Below are 15,658 nucleotides of genomic sequence, written 5' to 3' on the forward strand. Positions count from 1 at the left end.
AAAAGCAATGTATGCTCCTTTTTCCCCCTCGCTGAAATATAGAGTGACACTTTTAAAACTAAGGAGGGCTCATACAACTGTCAATGTTTTTCACTAATTTAATGTGTAGCTGTTGTGTAGAAATACAAATGTAAATGAAGACTACAGAAGAATCCTAATTCAGAAGGTAGAGGGCTACATGCAGACTGACTGATAGAATGGGGGTGGGTGGATTAGACTAAGGGTGGAGGAAGAGAGAGGAAGAGGAAGAAGAGGAGCTAGGGAATGCTTATGGCCCTGGGTTCTCCTGAGTGTGGGCCTTATGGTGTTTTGGGCCTCTCGGTGTTACATGCTAGCCTCGCAGCATTTTGTTGATTTTGATCTCGTCAAACTTTTTTTTTAATAGGTCTAAAGAGATTAAGTGATTTGTCTAACCCACAGGCAGCTTTTCTGATGCTCTGCAAAGTTTATCTGTGGGTACTTGTGCACAACTCTCCAAGACTCCATTTAAACTGTGGAGGGAACACAGTCTGGAAGAACTGTGGTGAAGTGCGTTCCCTGGTGCCAGCATCAGTTGCAGAGGAAATCAAATGCTAGCTCTGGCACGTAAGCTGGGACAACCCCAGACCCACGCTCAGTTATTAGAAGAGCTGCTACCACATTCCAGACCCTTGAGGTCTGTGTAACATTTTAATGAAGACATCATTTGTGTTAGAAGTTTCTTTAAACTTCTGTTAGGAGTGTAAAGTTTCTCTTTAAATTTTGATACACTTATCCCTTAAGGGTTGGCTCTATTTTCTTTTTCTCATCAACTTTTTAAAGATTTATTTATTTATTATGTATCCAGTATTCTGCCTGCAGGCATACATGTATGCCTTCAGGCCAGAAGAGAGCACCAGCTCTCATTACAGATGGTTGTGAGCCACCATGTGGTTGCTGGGAATTGAACTCAGGACCTCAGGAAGAGCAGCCAGTTCTCTTAACCTCTGAGTCACCTCTTCACCCCCCTTATCAACTTCTTTATGCATGTGCCCTATATTGGAAAGAACATTTACTTTGGACCGCCATAAATACTTGTCTGTATTTTGTGACCTTAAGGACTAAAAGGTAAAACTGAGCCAGGCGGTGGTGGTGAATGCCTTTAATCCCAGCATTCAGGATGATCTCTGTGAGTTCGAGACCAGCCTGGTCTACAAGAGCTAGTTCCAGGACAGCCTCCAAAGCCACAGAGAAACCCTGTCTTGAAAGCCAAAACAATAAAAATAAAAAGTAAAACTGAAACAAAAAACTAGAATAAGAAATGCCTTAATAAGGATACTTTTCTGGGAAATATAAATATAAATGTGATTTACTTTTATTTGTTTTATTTACACTCACACACACTGCTGAGGCAAGAGAATATAGGATCCCCTGGAAGTAGAGTTACAAGCAATTGTGATATGGGTGCTGGTAACCGAACTCAGATCCTAGGAAGAACAGTACAGCATCTTAACCACTGAGCCATCTCCCCAGCCCCCTAAGATTGGCTTTATGCGTGTGTCCCTTCATCTTCTTTGTGATTCAGTGGTGCCATGTGTGCGCACATGAGGGCTAAGGTTTCACACTTGTCACTTATGTGTGATTTGCCCTTTACTCTTGCTTGTTCTTTATCTTCAGCTTTTAACAAATGGCTAGTACTTATTAGCTCATATATAATCCTAATTAAGTAGATACCATTATGTCCATCCACAGTGGAAACTGGACTTTTGCCCAAGGCCACCTAACTCCTGAGTGTAGAGGGCACTTTCTAGGTTCCAGGAGCATTTTCCACCTGCACAGCTGGGAGGTCATGTGATAAGTTGTTCAATTGTTTTCCAGGTCCTTTTCTAGCCCTGAGAGTCAGGGGTTACAACATGTTTTGTTTTAATTATCATAGCGACATTAAATATGCTTCAAATGATTAATCGTAAGTAAAATATTTTTCCTTTCTAAGTATTTTGACCTTTTTAGAAATCTGGTGACATTTCAGCACATATTACAAGGCTACACTTGAGATGATGCAATAAATAGGTATGCCAACCTGAGTGTTCTGTGTGTGTGTGTGTGTGTGTGTGTGTGTGTGTGTGTGTGTGTGTGTGTGCACTCTCGCTGCAGGTTGAAGGCGGAGATTAATCCTCTTGGGAATACTAAAAATGGTGCTGAGGATTTAGGGAAACTTCAGCTTTGAGCCCTTAAAGAAGGTACTTTTAAGATGGAAGATAGAGGGAAGAAAATCGTGTCTCTCATATGCATAAAGTAAAGGACCCCTGGCCCTAACCCCTTAAGCTAACCCACAGGTAGCTCAGTCACCCAGCTAAACTTCATGCTCTTAATTTTAGAAGGGCTGGGATACCTATAACTTCTGTTCATTTCTAAACATGTAATATAGTGGGTTAAAGTATAAGCTTCATGGTAACCTCTGTTTCTCCTGTAGTCACTATTGGAGTGAGAGTGTGAGTCTGTGTCCCAGGTCGGTCTCCATGCTGCTCTGGGGAGTGCTTTTGGGGCCACATGCTGGCAAACACCCTACCACGACCACTGTAGCCTCAGCCCTAAACCACCTCTTTCTCTAGAACTCTGAGTGAAGCCTGTCTGAACTAACTTCTGAGTGCTGCAGGCACAACCTGCTACCGTGAGAAAGAAAACAGTCCTAGCAGTCACTGAAGCTGCTGTTTCAAAAGAGCAAATGAGCAAAGAAGAAGTGCATTTTGGGACATGGAGGATTCTGGGTGCAGCCTGTGTGGGTTCCACCGGGGACGCTAGTGGGGGCAAACCATCACTGACTGACTTTGTCTGTTTGCTTTCTGTATTGTGCTTGCCTCACATGTTTGGGCTGCCTCCTTGTCCTGAGCAGGGACCTGCAGCTCAGGAGAGGTGGAGTAACTAACAGTAAGAGAAACAAGCCTTTCTGTGTGGGTTTTAAGTCCCAGAAATGGCCATGGAGGATGGGGGGGGGCAGTGTTGCCTAGCAACTGGTGTCATAAAATAGAAACTACAGGCAACTGCACCTGTGAAAAGATTGTGTTAAAGAAACAGGATGACTGTGGTTTACTGTGAGCATCGATTTTCCCGTCGAGCCCTTTTACAGGAAGTTGAAGAACAAAGCCAAATTCACCTTAATTAGTTTTAATGGTTTTCGGGTCTTAAAGACATCCAACTCAGTTTTCATTGTGAAGTCTCTAAAGAATAAAATCAAGAATTTTTCCAGTAAGAATCTCAAAACTCTGAGCTTTTTAAACATTCATGATTTTAGCAGCAATTTGATATTACTAAATAAGATTATGTGCCTTTGAGTAGATCCATAGCTTCTGAACGAATGCCCTTGAGTTTACTTATTTTTACGGTTGTAATAACAATGTGAATTTAAGACCTTTGACTCATTTAAGCATGATTGAGTTATATGTATTCTGGAACCTCTTATATTAATGTCTTGGCCAGACATGGGGGGTGGAGAACACATTTTTCCAGCCTGAGAGAATGGTAGACAGGTGCCCAGGCATACATAGACATGCATTTTTAAGCTAGGAGGATATACATCAAAACAAGAATGATTTCTGGGGGTTATTTACCCCAGCTCCCTTTTCATCTAAAAGCCAATTATTACTCAATGCTTTTTTTCTGAGGACAAACGGAACTTTTGGTGTCTTTCTGTGTTGCCTGATATTTTCCACAATGTTCCCCCTTGGAGTCAGGGGAGAAAATAACAAAGCTAAGTTGGAAGGGAGCCAGGAGCCTGCAAGCAATCATGAAATAAATTAAGGGTGCTATATATAAACTGTTACTGGACTTAAATGGAAATTATAGAACAATATAAAAGTACCGAGGGCAAGAGCAGTTGGACCTTTGGATCTGTTGTGTTGTTTCTATGGTAACCCTCCCCATCCTTCCAGACACAGGGCACACAAAGCGCCCAGCTATTTGACCCCTTTTGTGGAGAAAGGGTTACTTTCCTTTGTTCCCTTTTATGTAGCATAGTGTTTAAGGGCAACTTCTGGCAATGTTTACAGAACAATATGCTCTGAGTTTTCAAATAACCCATAGCAGTAAAACAAACAAACAAACAAACAAAACATGACTGAATAAAGCCATTTCTGGTCTTTACTAATGGAATCCACCCCCAACCCCCAGGATCTAGAAACCCTCCTTCTGATGACTGACTAGTGTCCCCATTGTGTTTATTGGAAATCCTCCCTTTGGATTATTTAGTGGTGTGGGCTTCATAGAGTCAACTTCAGATTGAGTTCTAAATTAGCTTTAGACTGCAAAGCAACTTATTTAAATGACTAGCAAATTCTCTCAGTTCCCCCAAATCAGTCATTTTATGTTCAGGGATAAGTCTGTCTTCCTAGCATATTGAAGAAGTTGTGAGCTTCCTGGGGCAAATTTGTGGTTGAGCCTCTCTAGAAAAGGGAGTGTGCTAGCAGTCTTCCATGAATGGTATTCTTCCTAACCAGCTCCGCAGTTAACAAATGGGTCCCAGCTGTGCAATACCCAGGTGCTCTAGGATGGGGTGTGACGTCTAGTCCAATGTTGAAGCATGACATTGTACTTTTCAAATATTCACTTTGTTTTGGTCCCCCAAACTCACAAGCCCCTGATCCCACTGTGAACCCTGTGGGTGTGAGGACACAGACAGGAATGCCTAGTCCATTAGAGTCTGTGCCCTGGTGCCAGGATCCTTCAGGAAGGTCATCTCTGACTGCTGTAGGCTGTAGGAGACACTGGAAAGCCCTACTTTTCAAGGCCTTGGGGTTTGAATTTACTCAGGAAGTCCCAGGCTGCCATAAAAAGAAGTCCCAGCAGTTAACACTAGCAAGCCCTTCTGAGATACGGCACATTCTTTGCCCAGGCCTCATAGAACACTAGATGCAATGTGAGCCATTCCAGTGACAAGCACTTGATCTGCTTATGTAACCCCAGCTCCTTCCCTACACGTATTTAGTGAGAACCTTACTTTATGTCACTAGGGAGACCTGGTGGAGTCCATAGTCTGGTAAGAAGACAGCCAAGATGTGGGCCTGGCAGTGAGCCCAGCACAGGGAGACACAAAATTGGCCTTTGATCCATGTGGTGAATGAAGTGCCAAGACTCGCGGCTAGGATTTCTGGGATTTTTAAAGAGCTTCCCTTAAGGCTCAACCTGGAAGGGTCCAGATCACGCTTAGAAGCTACTCAGCTGAACTACAGAAAAGGTACTTGGCAGCCTTTTACACTGAGATGAACGAAGGGATAAATCATCTGGAGCAGCAGAGATGTTCTAGTCTAGGACAGCTTCTTACTTCAAAGGATTCCAGCCTAGGTAACAAACAAGCTTCACAAAAAAAAAAAAAAAAAACTGCTCTAAATGGCCCCAAGCAGGGCGGTGTGGCCCAGTGGGAGAGCAGGGAACAGGGCAGTGTAGACCAGTGGGAAAGCAGAGACCCAAAGGACACGATTCTAATGAAGAACAACCTTGGGGATTTTTGGTACGACTCAGTTTTTCTAGGTCTTGGAATTCCTGGCTATAAGATGAATGCATCAGAGCTAGCTTGCAGTGTTGTTGACTGTTAGTAGCTGAGTAAAGAAACTGGAAAATACACTCACTGCCCTTCCTTCCAGGGACTCTCTGTAGTGCTGGCTAATGAGGGGCTTGCTGTGTAGGTCTCAGACTTGCCATGGTTCTCCTGCTTCTGCCTAAGTACTTGGATTGCAGGGATGTCCCACCACACAGGGCTGGGCTAAGTTCCATTTCACAGTTAACTCACTTTGAAGGAATGGGTCCCAGATGTCTTCATTCTCATTTAGAAGCAGGTGTGAGGAATCTAGCTATGCTGTTCACAGGAAGCAAGCTGTCCACAGTATTTCAATGGATGGTATGTTTTTAAGGCATAAATTTTCCACTAAAATTTTTTAGTGGTTGAACTAAATTCATGTTTAAGCTCTAAGAAATTGTTTTCTGTTGTTGGGAGAGACTGTTGAGAATAAAAGTCAAATAATTCCTGTGTTTGTAATTTGGGAATATATTATATAGAACTCAGGTGGCTGGCTGGGTGTTGGTGGCACATGACTTTAATCCCAGCACTCGGGAGGCAGAGGCAGGCAGATCTCTGTGAGTTCAAGGCCAGCCTGGTCGCCGAGTGCCAGGATAGGCTCCAAAGCTACACAGAGAAACCCTGTCTCGAAAAACCAAAATAAATAAACAAACAAACAAACTCAGGTGGCTGATGTCCCAGATTGCTCACTGGCTTAAAGCTCAAACAGTATGGTAAAGATTCTTAAATTTTTATGCTTTTGACCCATCTAGAGATTTTTTGTTGTTGTTTTTTATTTTTCAAGACAGGGTTTTTCTGTGTAACTGCTCTGGCTATCCTGGAACTAGCTCTATAGACCTAGTTGGCCTTGAACTCCCAGAGATTCACCTGGGACTAAAGGCATGTGTCACCACCACCTGACAGCCATCTAGGGGTCTTACTAAAATGTTGGACCTGATTCAAGGGGAGCTGGAAGGTGGGAGAGCTGAAAATATTTTATACAAATGAGCATTACTTAAAATATGTTTGACCAGACTGGGATTCATTTACAGTGGCTTCCAGAAACTCTTCCTGCTTCTGCAGGCACAGGTTCACAGTCACCCTGTTCCACTGTGGCCTGCAGTGTGGGGACAGAAATGAGCAGAGTTAGTACTGGATATGACTTTCAGTCACCCTGCATCTCCTTTCAATCATCCCCTCTCAGCAGGGTCCCTCCTAAACAGTCCTGCCTGAGCAACAAGGACAGGGTAGTCCATGCCATCCCCTTCTAAAAGGTGGCCTGTGTCACTGCGGTAGACTAGTAGGGAGGTCCGGACAGACATTGTTGAATGAACTAATGCACCGATGTGTTTTGTTTATACAGAGTTATCTCCAAGACTGTTGAAAATTTAACTGCCCAAGATGCCTGTTCCTCCCCCACCAGCACCCCCACCGCCACCAACATTTGCTCTGGTAAGTACCTTTTCTCTGTTCACTTTTCTTAGAAAAAGAGAAAGGAAAAAAAAAAAAGAAACTTCTTAGAAAGGGTCTTGCTGCATAGTCCAAGCTTGTCTGCAACTCCCGTCTTTACCTCCTAAGAGCTGGGATTATTTATGGAGTGTACCCACTCTTCACACCCCATTAATGGATGATATCCCCATCACCACCACCACCTTCCCCACACACTCTCAGACCCCATTTAAACCTGTCCTTGTGTCTTGTTGATTATGTCCCAGAGGAATGTTGTCACTGGACTCCTGGTCCTTTGATGAGCCTGTTGGGGAATTTAGTGCATCCTCTTTCAGGAAGACTCCAAGACACACTTCATCCCAAAGCCCCTCTACCATGTGAGCCTTAGCTGCTTGGGAGCCACACACTGATGACCAATCCCTTTATTTCTTGTATAGGGAAACTAAGGCTTAGGGAGAAAATGTCCCTTGCTCCAGGTTCCTGTGGGACACATTTATATAACTCTGATGCAACCCACTAATAGTTAGTTGGTCCCCAGCTTCCTGAGAGAGTCGCTTTGGGCATAAGGACAGAAATTGTGTTTAAGCATTTAGAAATATTTATAGCGCTGGGCGGTGGTGGCACACGCCTTTAGTCCCAGCACTTGGAAGGCAGAGGCAGGTGGATCTCTGTGAGTTCGAGACCAGCCTGGTCTACAAGAGGACAGGCTCCAAAACAATACAGAGAAACCCTGTCTCAAAAATAAAAAAAAAAAAAGAAGTATTTATAGCAATTTGATGAGGGTTAGGTTTATTCTAAGGTATCTTTTTAGCCAATTTGTTTTTATAATCATTTCTTTTTCTAAAAGTGTCATTCCATGAAATTTTAAGCAGCCTTGTATGGATTAATTAGAAAACACTCTTAGCTGGCTAATGTGGCAGGATTAGTTTATCTGTATTTCTCCCCAAATGTGAGTTGCCTCTCATTATTAATTGGCACATGGGTTAAGTTTTAGAATTTTAATGCTGATATATTTATTTTAATATGTGTTCTAAAAATGTATGATTGGCACAGCAAAGCCAGAGGCTGATTTCAAAGCCAGTGATTTCATTTAAAAGAAAGTGTTCATTAAAAAACAGTACAGAAAATAATAGAGTGAATGAATTTAATGAAAATATTAAATAAATTACACAGTTAACATGAGGAGGTTTTTCAAATCATGAATGCTGGCCCTAAAGGATTAAAGTTTGAAGCCTGGTGTGGTGGCTTGCCTGCCATCCAGACTCCTGAGACTGAGGCAGGAGATGAGTTAGAGGCCAGCCAGGGATTCAATACAGACCTCAGACAAGATACAGGAGGAAGGAAAGGTGGACTGGCGGTCATCATGGAATACTGCCCTAGGGGACAATGCAGTTAAGAGACCTGGTCTGACACATGAGAGAGGTTGGCATCCAAGGAGGTCAGATGACAAAGTAAATCTTCAAGCCAAGCAGGAGACTGTTGACTCAAAATTAAAGGTGTCTGATGTGGATACATCAGTTACTCTCTAGCCCTGAGTTGATTTTCATCCTTAAATGAAGGGACTGGGTGGTTTTTAAAAGTCCCTCCATGATGTTTTAGGTGTAATAGAGAATAAAATTACTAGCAAACCAAGTTACGCACGCAAAGACTGTCTGGAAGGACAGCAGGGAGGCTCCCAACAGGCTGCTTTGGGGTGGGAGGAAGTGTTGATGGGGAAGGCACATTGGGAGCCACATTTACCCTTCCTTCAATTCCAGGGAAGGTGCTGGAGTCAGACTGCCAGTGTTCGGATCTCAGCTCCTCCTCTTAGCCTCTGCAGCAGAGTGGGGGTAGAGGTTTAACTTACTGGCACTACAGGTTTTCATTGATGTTTTTGTTTTGTGTTTGTGTGCCCATGTGTGTCCTGGAAACAGCACACAGGGTCCACAAAGACTGAATTAAGATAAAACACAATACGCCGAAAGTGCTTAGCTGTTACTGTTGCTACCAAGGGCTGTGTCTCCATGACACTGTTTGCAACATGGTGTGCAGTAATTCTGAGTAGCTGAGCTGCCCTTCTGCCTCCCACCCTGACACCAAAAGACTGAGTGAAGTGTCAAGCCATGTGCTTCTCCAGCTTCCCTTCTCATGCCCATGACTGGCTTAAGTGGGCTCTCACCCCTCCCAGAAGGGTGGGGCCAGCCCTGGAGGACTCTCAGGCCTCCTGGAAGGACCTTTAGCTTTGAGGCAGCCACACTCTCCCTGGGATGAGCAAGACTAAACCAGTATCCCATGTGAGAAATGCTTACTTTCACATGGGTGTGTTAGACCCCCGAGTGTCCACATTCCTAAAATAACCGTAAAGGGTCAAGGTCTCATTCAGGAACTTTAGGATTGTAAGAAATACTCAAACTTTTTTTTCTTTTTTCAAGACAGGAACAAATTCAAATCACAGACTTGCCCACATTTTTTGTTTGTTTGGTTTTTGGTTTTTGTTTTTTTGAGACAGGGTTTCTATTTCTCTGTGGCTTTGGAGGCTGTCCTGGAACTAGCTCTTGTAGACCAGGCTGGTCTCGAATACACAGAGATCTGCTTGCCTCTGCCTCCCGAGTGCTGGGATTAAAGGCGTGCGCCACCAACGCCTGGCTTCCAAACATTTTTTAAGTAGCAGTGTACTTTCTCTGAGCTAAGCTTTCAAAGGAATTAAACATTAGAAATTAAACATCTTATGGTCAAAAGAACATGAGGGCATTGTGGGGTAAGAAAAAATATTGTCTTCTCTATCTTGACTATATATGTTTGTCAAAACTATTAGTACTGTGAACTGCCAGGAGGGATTCACTTTAATGGAAATTATGCCATAGTAAATCTGACGCATCAAAGGAGGAAAGCGTGTTTGTCAATGCACTCAGAGGGAGTTGTTTTCTAAAAGTTTAGTGAGTTTACAAACCTACCCTGCTTTGACAGAATCAGGCATTTCCTTGCAGCAGTGAGTGCTAAACATGGGAGAGGCCTTCTGTTCTTCAGGACACAGCCTCAGGAGAGGGCCAGTAACAGGCAGCAGAGTTCCCTCAAACTTAACTCCTACTGTGAGGGGACCAGCACACCTGGCTGTTTATCGGAAGATTATGGTCTGAAAATTCAGATTTTTATCACAGACTTGCACTTCCTGGTTTTTTGTTTGTTTGTTTTGTTTTGTTTTTTGTTGTTGTTGTTGTTGCTGTATCTGCCCCAGACATCTGGCCTTAAAGAGAATGGCATAGAAACCAAAACTCTATAGAGTTTACAGCCTGGAATCTTAAAACTACATTGCATGATTGTACCCCAAGGATGGTGATGAGTCTGTGTGGTTACCTTTCAGGCCAATACCGAGAAACCTACCTTGAATAAGACACAGCAGGCTGGGAGAAATGCCCTTCTCTCTGACATCACTAAAGGGAAGAAACTCAAGAAGACAGTCACCAATGACAGAAGTGCACCAATATTGGACAGTAAGTAAAAATTCTTTTCATAGTGCTAAATGGTTTACAGCCTAATGGACAACTTACGCTTCTCACCAAGCCTTCGCCTCCCCCCTCATATTAACAACAGCTGCAAAGCTAGCAAAAAATAGGACTGTGCTAGTCATTGTAGCCACAGCTTTGGCTTGAGCTCCCTCTAATGCCCCAGGAAGCCAGCATAATAATTCTTTGTCCAAGAAACACACAGCAGCGATTCTCTGAATTATTCATAGTGCTTTCTGGAGATTAACCCATTGCTCCTGGCATAACAGATGACAAGGAAGCATGAAACATAGCAAGTGCCACGGCCTTCGAATCAGGATCCAGGGCCCTGTGCAGCCATCATGCCACAACTCCCAGCCCAAGTGACTTCATTTGTAAAGTAGAGATGATACCTCATTGCTGACCACATGCGTCTATTGTGAGCTTCCAATGAGATAATGCTCGTACGGTGCTCTGTTGTCTGCAAAGTGGAATTCTAGAGAAAGACATGATTCCCAGGAGGTTGGGGAGAGGAAACGAGATCACAACTTGCTTGCACCTGAGTTCAAGGAGCCTTCTGCAGTAAAACAGGGTCTATATAAACAAGCAAGTGCACACAACATAAGCCTCCTCATTGCATTGTGTTGGAGTGAAAACCATCCCTGACTGGATTCAGGTGTGGACACTGTCCTTTCCATATCACCAGGATTTATCATAACCTCAGATCTCATTTAAACTTAAGGAAACTGACTGAACTGGTAGTCACCAAGTGCAGCTTTGCAGAGGTGAATTAGGATGCAGGGTTTAGGAGGGTTAGAAGTAGGTAGGACCTCACTGGGGAACGGGCCTAACAGGTAGATTAGAAAGAAGTGTGTGGGAGGGGAGTCAGAGTTGGAAGAGAAAGGGAGGGAATGGAAATGAGGAAAGCAGAGACTTTGGACAGGGTTCTGTTGTCAGGCACATGTCTGCACAGTGCTCAGAAAGGCACTGTGGGTTTTCAGCACTTGACTAACAGTCCCATCTCTAGCTCAGACGTCCCACAGTATTTCTGTCTGGGAGCTCAGCACAGTTCTATCGGGGAAGCTTCGGTCCAACAGCCTTCTGAATTGTGATCTCTAGTGTGTGGCTAGAGAAGCTACCAGCTCTAGGGCAGAGGGCATCATCTCTCTCCTCTAAGAGTCTGGAGCCTTGAAGAGAAGGTGTGAGTTCTTGCCAACTCTCAAGGCAGCTGGACATTGTGGGCCTATTCCTGACTCCTTACGAAACCCCTCCTAGTTTTCAAGGTCCATGTCTTCCAGTGTACGGAAATAATGGTAACCTTTTCCTCTCAGGCTCAGTGGTACTGAGGGGTGTGCATCTTACAGATATAAGATGTAACCCAATGTTATGTCTTCATTGTCCCTACACTTAACTGGATACCTATACTGCTGTCCAGGCGCTTTGTGAATAACAAAATTCATCCAATGGTTTTTGTATTTTTTTGCATGCAAAACCTCCCTGGCTCTATATCAAAGTGCTTATGCATGATAGCTTTGTAATTCAGCCCTGTCTGCCATTTATACTAAATGGCCTAGAGCCAGCCCACTATCCTCAATTTCAAGTTTTTGTATTAGTTCACTCTGTTACTATAACAAAGGACCTAATGCCAAGTACTTTATAAGGAAAAGAAATTGATTTAACTTATAGTTTGGAGGTTTAAGAGTATGGTATTGGCATTGGCCTGGCTCTGATGAGGACCTCATGGGGATAGATAGTGTTACAGCAATGATAGAAGTACAGGCATAAGGCAGACCATATAGCAAGACAGAAAACCAGAGAGGGGGACAGCCAGTCTTACTGTTTCATAATAAACCCTTTCAGAGTCCTGTGAAACCATATTAGTTCTTTCTGAGGGCAGTAACAACCCCCCACACCATTGCTTAATTATTTCCCATAAGCCCCTATTTCCTAAAGGTTATACCCCCTCCCTTTTGGATACACTGAGGACTAGGTTTCCCCCATGTGAGCCTTGATGGATACACATAAATGGTACCCAAACCATCACACTTCCCTATGTGAAGGTAGCCAAAACTGATGAATGTGTCTTATAGCACAGCACACTTTCAATTTACAATACCATGTAAATGTGTCCTGTGTGTATGTGTGGTGCTGTAAGGTGTATTATTCACTGATGAATACTATTTGAATGACAAGGACAATGTTACGTTATTGGTAGTTAAAATTAGTAAAAATTTAAACTTCATTCTAAAGCAGACACTCTAGAAATTGTTGCTATAATTGGGTTTAGACTGTTAGGTAAAGTAGTCCTTGTCAATTCATTATCAGATTATGTCTTCAGCAGAGAGCTGTACACCTCGGAAAGATGGAGAGCGAATGGCTAATTTAGAAAAACACATTAATGAATAAGATGAAATCTCAGAAAGTCAATAAAGAGATTTGAAACAGATTTTCTAAAATTAAGGCTAGAATAATGACGTTCCATGCTGAAATGTCTTCAGGTAGTTCCTTTGTGAGTGACAGGATTACAGGTGTGCTTCATGCTCCTCAGCTCATTTTAAAATCTTAAAGAATTAATTTCCTAAGAAATCATTAATTTACTAAACTTTACTCAGGAAGTCACATAAACAATGAAAACTTTCTAAGATTATTTGCTCTCTGAAAAACTGTGGAATCAAGTGGTTTTTATTAGTAAGTTCTATGTTTCAGATTTCAAGCAACAGCTAATTCAAATACTGTTTAAGTCATTTCTGAGCAGGAAGTCAAAGAAAGCTCTCTGGTAGATGTCATGAAACTGTTGTCATTCTGACAGCAAAATGGAACAAAGGCCTTCCACACAAGAAGTCTGCAGGCTGGTGGCTTCCATCAGGGGGGCTCCAGATGTTCTTGTGATATTAGGCAAGCACTCTACCACTGAGCTACCTGCTAACCTTGGATGACATTCTTAGCCAACTCTACCTCAGTGGGGATGGGATGCTTCTAATGGGGAGAGGTCAGAGACACTGTGAACAGACAGGACAGCCACCTAAACAAACTGTCAGCACAGAAGTTCCAGAAATAAAAAAGTGACATGCAAAAGCCGGGCGTTGGTGGCGTACGCCTTTAATCCCAGCACTCAGGAGGCAGAGGCAGGTGGATCTCTGTGAGTTCGAGGCCAGCCTGGTCTCCAGGCTCCAAAGCTACACAGAGAAACCCTGTCTCAAAAAACAAAAAAACAAAAAAAAGTGACATGCACTACTTATCATGAATAAGAAAACACTAAGCCAAACAATCTAGTAAGAATAATTCACCAAGACCAAAGATAGTCTCACTTTTCAGTACTAGATTTAAAATTTATTCTTCATATAAAATAATAAAAACCATATAATCAGCTCAGTAAATGCTAAGTAGGTATTGGATAAGATTTCATATTATAAGTCTTCAGGCCTAATATAGAAGGATCCTTATTGACAGTTAATATTTAAACAAACAAACAAAAAACTCTGGTAACCTAATAGTTAATATTTAGCTTCAGAACAGGAGTGATCTTATTAAAATCAGAACATGGTTACTATAGCAACATTGATAATCCACATTGTTTAGGAGGTTCAGCCATCAAAGTGATTATTTACATAAAACAGAAGGGGTATAGTTTTTAGAAAGGAAAGAAGCCTTTATTATTTGAAGACTATTTGCCTACTGGAAAATGAAAGGTCACCATTTTTTTGTTTTTTTAACTTAAAATATACAGAAAAGTAGCTAAATCAAATAAAATTTTTGGTGGCAATAACTAAGTTCAAAATGTAATAGGAAAATTTAAAGCACACACACACACACACACACACACTCTCTCAAGTGTGTGTCTTCGGAGGAACCCTAACAAGAAGCATGTGTAAACTATATCATAAAAACTACAAATGTTTAGCTCAGCATGACAGTGCACGCCTCAGTCCTACCACTCAAGAGGCAGAGGCAGGTGGATTTCTGTGAGATCAAGGCCAGCATAGCTTACACAGTAAGTTTCAGGCCAGCCAGGGCTATACAGTGAGACTCTGTCTCAACACACATACACACTCACACACACTCACTCACAACAACTGCAACCCCCCCAAATCTAAAAGACGTAAATAAATAGCAAATTTTGCCTTGTTTCGAAATGTAAAATGAAAATACTGTCTGTGTGTGTGTGTTACTGCCAATGAATGTGTAGATATCAGCTGTGTGATACTTCTCCAGGACAAGGTACCGGTTGGGGAAATAAGACTTTCATGGGTGTTTAACCTTAAACACACACATATGTATATAAGTTACTAAAAAGATGAATTTTTCAAAAGTGTATGTCTCTCGCCAGAGTTGGTGGTGCATGCTTTTAATCCCAGCACTGGGGAGACAGAGGTGGGTGGGTCACTGTGAGTTCAAGGCCAGTTTGGTCTACAGATCAAGTTCCAGGACAGGCTCTAAAGCTACAGAGAAACCCTGTCTTGAAAACAAACAATTTGCTTAATGTTAGGTTATAAAGCAAATAGATACTGATATGACACCAAACGAGTGAGGGAATCATGGAGACACACCACCACCTCTTACTGTTTCTTCTACCACTGGACCCAAACCCCTTCTGCTCTGTGGCTAAGGCAACCCCTTGAAATCCCTCAGTTGAGTGAAGAAATCATCATCCCACGGATGCCCAGCATCAGCCTGCTCTTTCATCACTGTCTTGCGGCTTTCCTGGGGCTAGGACTGGTAAATACCTCTGCATTTTCTCATGTGTGTTTTCTTCCTTCTGCAGAACCAAAAGGAGCCGGCGCCAGTGGTGGTGGTGGCAGCTATGGCGGAGGCAGTGGAGGTGGCGGTGGAGGAGGAGGAGGCGGTGGCGGCGGAAATTTTGGAGGGGGTGGACCCCCCGGATTGGGAGGACTGTTCCAGGCTGGAATGCCAAAGCTGAGGTCCACAGCCAACAGGGATAATGGTATTTACAATTCCTTCTCTGATGTGCAGAACAACAGGCAGTTTGGCAGTTTGGAGGCTTGGCAGACCTGCCTGAAAGCTCTGCCCTTTAAAAATTTACATTGTTTAAGATGTTGCCCTGTTTTATGAAGGACTATGCCCCAGCTTATCCCCTTTATCAGTGGGGATCAGGCAGTCCTGTAGAGCTATGAAATATTTGGAAAGTATCCTCGGGTTAGCCCATCCTCCATGCTTTTCTAAAGGGTGAGCTGGAGCTGAGAGAATGGAAAAGGGAGAATGGAACTTGCTTCCCCCAGATGCT

General features: G+C 43.0%; 1 protein-coding gene across 1 annotated transcript in view; it reads left to right on the forward strand.

The window, feature by feature from the left end:
• Nucleotides 1-15,658, forward strand: part of Wipf1 (WAS/WASL interacting protein family member 1) — a gene marked incomplete in the record, with an annotated part of 108,155 nt that overhangs the window by 79,903 nt on the left and 12,594 nt on the right. Inside the window, 3 exon segments of the mRNA XM_035447152.1 lie at nucleotides 6,870-6,958; nucleotides 10,296-10,425; nucleotides 15,179-15,358. Of these exon segments, the coding sequence (XP_035303043.1) occupies nucleotides 6,908-6,958; nucleotides 10,296-10,425; nucleotides 15,179-15,358 (361 nt within the window).

Source organism: Cricetulus griseus, chromosome 6, assembly GCF_003668045.3.
Source record: "Cricetulus griseus strain 17A/GY chromosome 6, alternate assembly CriGri-PICRH-1.0, whole genome shotgun sequence".
NCBI classification, from domain to species: Eukaryota; Metazoa; Chordata; class Mammalia; order Rodentia; family Cricetidae; genus Cricetulus; species Cricetulus griseus.